At 49.2% G+C, this 8,017-nt stretch overlaps 1 protein-coding gene across 2 annotated transcripts; it reads left to right on the top strand.

Moving 5' to 3' along the window:
* Positions 1-220: 220 nt before the first annotated feature.
* LOC100193792 (uncharacterized) lies at positions 221-7,381 on the top strand. Of its 2 annotated transcripts, XR_555343.4 has the most exons (3): positions 221-1,202; positions 3,141-3,223; positions 6,955-7,381. XR_555343.4 is itself a non-coding variant. In NM_001138877.1 (2 exons), exon 1 carries the CDS (start codon positions 450-452, stop codon positions 1,197-1,199), a length of 750 nt encoding a protein of 249 aa, NP_001132349.1. In that variant the 5' UTR covers positions 374-449; the 3' UTR covers positions 1,200-1,202; positions 6,955-7,254. The 2 variants fall into 2 exon arrangements, 1 of the variants encoding a protein (NP_001132349.1); NM_001138877.1 differs by lacking the exon at positions 3,141-3,223 and having other exon boundaries at positions 374-1,202; positions 6,955-7,254.
* The last annotated feature ends 636 nt before the right edge of the window (positions 7,382-8,017 follow it).

The following is an 8,017-nucleotide window of genomic DNA, read 5'->3' as shown; positions in this document are numbered from 1 at the left end:
TAGCAGCTTATCTATACCTATACTCATATTCAAACTCTACTATGCGAACAGTACAGTAAAACAATATTGTTTTGGTAAACTTTGAATAGAATCCTGCAAACGGCCTAAATATGGCTACGCGTTCCTAATCAAAATTGGGAACATGTCCATCAATTCCTTTGTGTTCAGCAGTTGGTCCCGTCGTTTACCACCAGTCCACCGCAACATGCCGCCCCACTTCTCAGTGACTCCCCACTGGACCGTAGTCCGCAGCAGAGGCAGAGCGAGGCCAAAGCGTGCACGGTACACCACTACACCGTGCACTACAGTGAGTCCGGAGCGGAGTCATCTACCCCCCGACTCGATTCGTGACGAGATCTCTCTCCTCCGAATTCCTCGATCGATTCGTGTCGAAAAACCCCAGCCCCTCCCCACCGCCCCCCCCCGTCGGAATCCCGAATCCATCCCCGATGGCGCAAGGCACCGTGCCCTCCGCAGCCGGGGCCGGCGGCGGCGGCTGCCCCTCGGCCCCCGCCGTCTCGACGACTCCTCCGGGCACGCCCCGGGCTGCCCCGCCTCCGCCATCTACCTTCGCGACCGGATTCTACTACGCCGTGGAGCTCTATTTCGACCCGGCGCTGGAGAACCAGGTGCTCAAAGCGTGGAACGCGCTGGCGCGGCGGCAGCTAGGCAGCCGCCTCATCGACGCTGCCGCCCGCCCGCACCTCCCGCTGCTCCACCTCCCCGCCGCCGCGCTCCCGCCTCCTGGCACCGGCGCGGGCGGGGATCCGCTCCTCCGCCTCGCACCCTCGCTCCGCGCGCTCGCGTCGCGCCTCGACCCGCTCGCGCTCGCGCTCTCCTCGCTCGCCGCGCTCCCAGCCTCCGCCTCCTCCTCCCCGCACGACAACGTTCTCTTCCTCGCGCCCACTCCAACCGCCGCGCTGCTCGGCCTCCATGCGCAGCTCTGCGAGCTGCTGCGGAAGGACGCTGGCGTCGAGGTCCCCGACGCGTTCCGGCCCGACCACTGGCTACCGCGGTGCGCCGTCGCCGTCGACGTGCCCCGCGGCCGCATGGCGGAGGCCTTCTGCGTGCTCCGAGAGCTCAAGCTGCTTCCCGTCTCCGGGTACGGGATGGACATCGCGCTCGTCGAGGTCGGGGCCACCGTTAGGGAGCTCGTGTCCTACCCGCTCGGCGGTGGCAGCAGCGCTGGAGCGGACTGAGAGGTGAGATAATCTTCTTGTTCTCGCTTCTCTGTGATCTATTTACATTTAGTGCTCTGTTTAAGTAGGAACTTCTAAACTTGATACTGATTCTTCGCCGATTTAGCAATTGACATGGTAGTGTGCGATCAACTAGGAGATTTATGGCGATTGTATTACAGTGGACTAATCAGGATGGAAGAATCCTTAGTGAAACAACCTGCTACTAGTTTCTTTTGTCTTACAGCGGTGATACCAAAATCTACTTCTAAATGCTTTACAAGAAGCTTTCCTTAACTCCTGCATTACATTTGTAGCTTGCAATGAATGATATTTACTGAGTTGCATAATTGTATATCACTTACTCACAGTCACCACTTTACTCTAATAGATACCGTGCCTAATGGCATTTGTTTTATGATATTATGAGGACATATGATATGTTTATAGTGCTAGCTTGTCGTAAGGAAAGGGAAAAAAATGGATGGTTCTTCCTTCTGAGGCACTGTTTGTTTGGGCTTTTTCAGCTTCTGGCCACCAAAAGGTACTCTGGACTATCAAACATCCAGCTTTTCAGACCGCTTCTATAAAAATTGCTTTGGTAAAAATCATCCAAAATCAACATGAACACAGAATCGGCCGAGTTGTCATGATAGTAGGAATCCGTCGCTTTCTAGATCCTGAAACCTTTGCACCACTTAATTTTTCTTTGCACGTAATGCCCACGATACTCATATTCTTCCTACAGTCAGATTCTCTCCACAGTCAGATTCTCAGAAAAGTTGATCAGAAAAAGCTGAACCAAACATGCCCTAAATATTCGTGCTCATAAACATCGTGTCTGTACACTAATGGTTTTGATACTGTTGGCACAGGCGCACAGCACCTCACTTGGGTAAGAGATAATTCCAAGTACATGTGTAGTGTCCCAAATATTCCAAACAAAAATGCCAATAATTCGTTCCAAGCAATTTGTTAGTAAATTGGAGAACTGCTTGATATTTAATTGCATGCAACAAAGTAAAAAATGACAGTGAGGTAATTTGTAATGCTAGTCAAAGTGGGCTGATCAAATTGAAACTCCTACACATAAGACATCTATCTTGATAAAAAAAGTGAACTCGAGACCATTGAAGCACCGTCGAAGTGTGCATTGAGCCCCCTGTTTTATACCAAGATGACCTTGTGACCTGATTTTCTGCCATCTGCCTACCACCCATGGTAAATTTACACCTAAGGCCTCGTTCGTTTTGGCCGGATAAGCCCATTCCCTGCCTCATTCTGGGAGGAACGAATCAGCCCGGTTTAGAATCTGGTCCAGCCTGCTAGAGCTGTTCGTTTTGACCTGGGCTGGAAACAAACCCGCCTGATTTTGATTCCCATCCCTCAATCCTCGGCCTGGAATGAGTCCAGGTGACCTACCTTCCGGACTGATTCACGAAACGGGCTGGTGACCAGGAATGAGTGACAACCCATGATTCACTCGATCCTGGGTTGGCTTGATTACTGACCTGGCTTGGATCCTGGCGTGCCGAACGGGGCCTAAATGAATTTTGCTTTTTTCAGCCCTGGGGAAATATGACCTGGTCAATGCTCTCTGAAACCGTGACTGACATTATGGTAATGGATACTTTTGTTTATGCCCTCAAGAGACACCTATTTTTTAATGCATGCCCCTATAATTTTCATGTTTCTTGTTTAAAATCCTCTGTTAAGGTCCATTTTGTTTTGGTCACCACCGTTCATCTGAATTTTCAGAGCAGACTGATATATCCATGATCTCATCAGTCTCCTGTTGCAACAGTACCCGTTCCACCTCCCACTGTTTTTAAGGCCAATCTATTTTTTAACTGACCCTACCTTATGCTGCTGTTCACATCCATTTTCATCCATGAATCCAAGCAATTGTCTGCTAGTTAGTAGCAACAGGAGACCAGGAGTGTAATATCATCGCTGATGCAGGTTGGCTGCGACATGAATACATGATATGTGGAGTTTTGGCATCTTTCTATGTGGCAGCGGTCGCTACTAAAGTTGGGACAGGGGTAACTGGATCCAAGATTGCATTACAATATTTCTATAGTATCTAAGTTTTGTTCAGTTTATCTTGGCTCTTTTGCAAATGAGAATGAGAAATTGAGAACCACTACAAATCAATCAGTCTCCCCCTGTCACCCACACACTTTGACTGGGATTTGGTGGGTACTGTTGGAGTTAGGAGAACTGTGGAGTGTGGACATGCCCATGGGACCTTAGCACAGGAGAGTTGGAAGTTGAGAATTGAGAGAAGGGTGGTATTGGTGGATCCTGACAGTACTGATGCAATGGCTGATCCCTGTAGCTGCAGTGGAGTGGAGGGAAAGGGTTATGTTGATAATAGTTGGATAGTGAAACCCTAACCCTAACAGGGTCTAGGGTGTTGTATTAATAGACTGGGCCAGACCCATTACAGAGGGGTAAGATAGTAATACACGGGGAAAACCCCAAACCCTAAACGGGTATTCTAACACCTCCCGCAGTCACAACTCTATCCTGTACAGATGTTGAGACTGGAGCGAAAGTCTAAAAATACACTCGACGGTAACCCCTTGGTGAAGATGTCGGCGAACTGCAGCGTGGTGGGGACGCTGAGAACCCGAACGTCACCGGCGGCAACACGCTCGCGGACGAAGTGCAGGTCGATCTCCACGTGCTTCGTGCGCTGATGCTGCACGGGATTGGTGGAGAGGTAGACTGCGCTGATATTGTCGCAGTAGACGAGGGTGGCGCGCTGGAGGGGACTGTGGAGTTCGTGGAGGAGCTGTCGCAGCCAGGAGGCCTCTGCCACATCGTTGGCCACGACGCGGTACTCGGCCTCAGCACTGGAGCGAGAGACGACGGGCTGCCGCTTGGCGGCCCAGGAGACGAGGTTGGCGCCTAGGAACACGACGTAACCGGAGGTGGATCGACACGTGTCTGGACAACCAGCCCAGTCGACGTCGGTGTAGACCATGAGGTCCGGCGTCGGGGATGGTCGAAGTAGGAGGCCGTAGTCGAGGGAGCCGCAGAGGTAGCGCAGGATCCGCTTGAGAGTGGTGAGATGAGGCTCCCGCGGGGTGTGCATATGCAGGCACACCTGCTGGACGGCGTAGGCGATGTCAGGCCTGGAGAAGGTGAGGTACTGGAGCGCGCCGGTCAGGCTCCGGTAGGACGTCGCATCGGCGACCGGGGCCCCGTCGTCCTCGGAGAGCTTCGCCTGAGTGTCGACATGCGTGGTGCAGGGCTTGCAGTCAGACATGCCAGCCCGCTCCAGTATGTCGATGGCGTACTGGCGCTGATGGAGGAAGAGACCCTGGGGCCGGCGCTCGGCGGTGATGTCGAGGAAGTGGTGGAGGGGTCTCAGGTCCTTCATCGCGAACTCCCGCTGCAGGGCGACGATCGTGCGCTGAAGAAGGTCGGCGGTGGATGCCGTGAGCACAATGTCGTCGACGTAGAGCAGAAGGAAGACGGTGTCGTCGCCGCGTCGGTAGATGAAGAGGGACGTGTCCGACTTGGCCTCGACGAAGCCGATGGAGGCCAAGTAGGAAGCGAAGCGACTGTACCAGGCCCGCGGCGCCTGCTTGAGGCCGTAGAGGGAGCGGTTCAACCGACAGAACAGATCCGGACGAGCTTCGTCGACGAAGCCGGTGGGCTGGCTGCAGTAGACAGTCTCCGTCAGAGTGCCGTGGAGGAAGGCATTCTTGACGTCGAGCTGATGGATCACCCAGTCCCGGGAGAGGGCGAGGGAGAGGGCGGTGCGAACAGTGTCAAACTTGACGACGGGGATGAATGTCTCGTCGTAGTCCACTCCAGGGCGTTGGCTGAAGCCCCGAAGGACCCAACGGGCCTTGTAGCGGTCGAGGGAGCCGTCCGAGGTAAGCTTGTGGCGAAATAACCACTTGCCGGTGACCACGTTGGTGCCTGGCGGACACGGCACCAGGTCCTAGGTGTGGTTGGCCAGGAGGGCCGCGTACTCCTTCTCCATAGCGCGTCACCAGTGTGGGTCGGCGAGAGCGTTGCGAACGGAGGAGGGGACCGGGGAGGCCTCCGGTGGAGTGGTAGTCGTATTAGCTGCCAAGATCAGCCGGTCGACAGGTCGAAGAACGCCGACGGCTTGCCGGGTCACCATCGGGTGGACGTGCCCGGGGTCGCGGTGGATGGCGACCGGGTGGTACACCAGTGGTTCGGGGCGGTCTGCCGGGACGTCGGGGGCCGCAGGCGTGGCCGACTCGCGGCGGTGATAGACGACGACGGGGTCGGCGAAGCGCACCGGGCTCGTCGACGGGCCCGGGTCAGCAGGTGCCGAGGTAGTGATGTGGCGGCGGTGGTGGTAGATGAGCGAGCCGTGGGCGTCGACGGGGCCGCGCATGGTGCGAGAGGGTAATGAACCTATGAGAGGGAGGGATTTTTTCTTAACATGTCAATAACAAAAGGATGAAAAATAGGAGAAGTATAAGAAACAATTGGAAAATTGCAATTCTGAACATTGGGTGTTTCTTGCGAGCATATTCTTAGTAATCCAGTAAAGCAAAACTGATTAATGGATTGCCTATGAAAACATTAGATAAGGGAAGCAAGTTGGCAGTTCCATGCCTTGAAGTTATATATATTCTTCAGTGATTATTGAGCTAGAAAATTGGACCCAAGCATGCATGCAGTAACTCTTGGCCTAGTTGACCTCTACATCAAAAGAAGTCAAAATAGTGACTGAGAAAGCGAGTACTCCCTCCATACTCAAAATTAAGGTCGTTTAGGACACCATTTGTTATACCAAGGAGCGATTAATTGCATGTAATTTCTCCGTATATGCCCCTATTAAATAGGCATCAGGTCCACTTCAATCACAACTGCATGGTTGGGTCAGGTCGCGGTTCAAAGCCCCACATCACCATTTTTTTCCTCGAGTTTGGTTTAATGCATGGCCACGTGCAGGGGCTATTTGGTCCAGCGCAGAGCAAAATACTCCAAAACGACTTCAATTTTGAAATTGGCTACATCTTCAGGACGACCAGAATTGTGATACCGGAGGGAGTACAGTCCTAATAACTAATGTGCCACTTGATTCCCTTAGATTTATAATATTATTACAATCTCGCCTATCAAGAAACAAATTTGAAGTCTTAATACTAAATTGTCAAGTAACCCTAAATCCAAATTCCTAAATACAAAAATTGTAGCATTCTGACACCAAACAAGTATTGTGTGTCATGGCCTTTAATCTTGTGTCTTCACCTTTTCAGAGGTTAGACATTGGCAAATAACAAACTAACATTGTACATGTCATCCCCTTGTAGATTAGATGTGGCTGTTTGCTTTGAATAAAGTATGCTAGCAATTGATATATGTAATGCAATATGAAAGATAGTATGATCATGCAAGCAAATTATGTATTCTCTTCCTTTTTTGGCTGTCATCCTAGAATGTGCACTTGGTTTTTGTAAACTAAACATGGAAGGATTTGGATTTGTCAGCTGTAGGCACGGGGTGCATGGGTGAATTGCTGATCTTGCAAGATCATTTTTTTGTCATTTTGCCTTCTTGTAGTCTTTAAAACAAGTACTGAATTTACAACGCTAATTTTCCAGTGGTCAAAACGTGAGATAAGGACTTCTCTGTGATATTCTATTTTCTGATTATGTTTAACAGTACATATTTATGTTCTTCACCATTGCAAACGAAAAAGTTTCTGTGGGCACTTTCAAGCAAGTTCTATCGAAGTGAACGTCTGGGTTAAATCTAATGCATAACTATCTTTCAGGTCCTGTTGTATTTTGTATAATATCTAGATCATGGATGAACAGCCATACTTGACGAGGACGTAATAGTGGGACAATTTGCCTTCTTCTGATGAGCTACATTTGGAAGAAGTCTGGACCATACTGTATCCTCACACATACAGTATTTTGTTCAATCATTTCTTTAGTCTTTTGGTTGATAATGTGTTTGATGTCCTCTCCCTCCATTGTAGACTCTTCACGTAGTATCACCCGTTCTCGAGTTTACTGTAATGAATTGTCAACTGTGTTCATGTGCCCAGAGAACCACTCGTGCTCTCTTCATTCGTTCGCTCAACTGATTTGTTTACATCCATGTCTTGGCGCCTTCTTCTGTAGTCATTTTTGGAAATCTGTTGCAATGCATGTGTTTTCGTCCTTACTTCCTTGGCAGGCGACTGAGGATATATATTGAATTCTGAAGTCACATTCTGTGGTCACTTGATTGCTGGGCCAACACTGGTGGCCTAATGATTGCTTTTTGCGAACTCTATTACTGCAGATTTGTCATTGTGATAGTGCATCACGAATCACTTGCTCCTTTAATTTTTTTTGTGACGTTAATGTCCCGTTTGTTTCCTTTCATTTTGAGGAATTAAATCTTACTAATAGAATAGGTTAATTTTTTAGAATGTGCCATTTCACCACTTTCTAAAGTTATCATATAAGACTATCTCAAATTCATAAGGTGAGAGATAAAAATTGATTTTATAGATTTACATGCTATGTTTACGATGTACAACTTATAGCACACTATTCTACCTGCTTTGCTATAACATAAATGTAGTATATAATTATCTCTCTTATATGATTTAGAATAATATACAAATATATTACATATATAAATATATGAAATTAATTAGTTTTGTCTAAATTATAATTATTAAAATGAAATTTAATTCTAACGAAACAAACGGGACTAAGTGATTATCGCGGACAACCTGTGTTTTGTTTTAGACTAGTGTAAGGGTTTGTTTGGATTCTCTGCCTTTGCTCAGGCTCTGCAAAGATGACCAACATGATTATCACAGTTGATAATGGAACAGC

The sequence above is a fragment of the Zea mays genome, chromosome 7 (assembly GCF_902167145.1).
Source record: "Zea mays cultivar B73 chromosome 7, Zm-B73-REFERENCE-NAM-5.0, whole genome shotgun sequence".
NCBI lineage: Eukaryota > Viridiplantae > Streptophyta > Magnoliopsida > Poales > Poaceae > Zea > Zea mays.
Note: the sequence above shows the minus strand (reverse complement) of the source record. Positions and strands in the feature narration are given on the sequence as shown.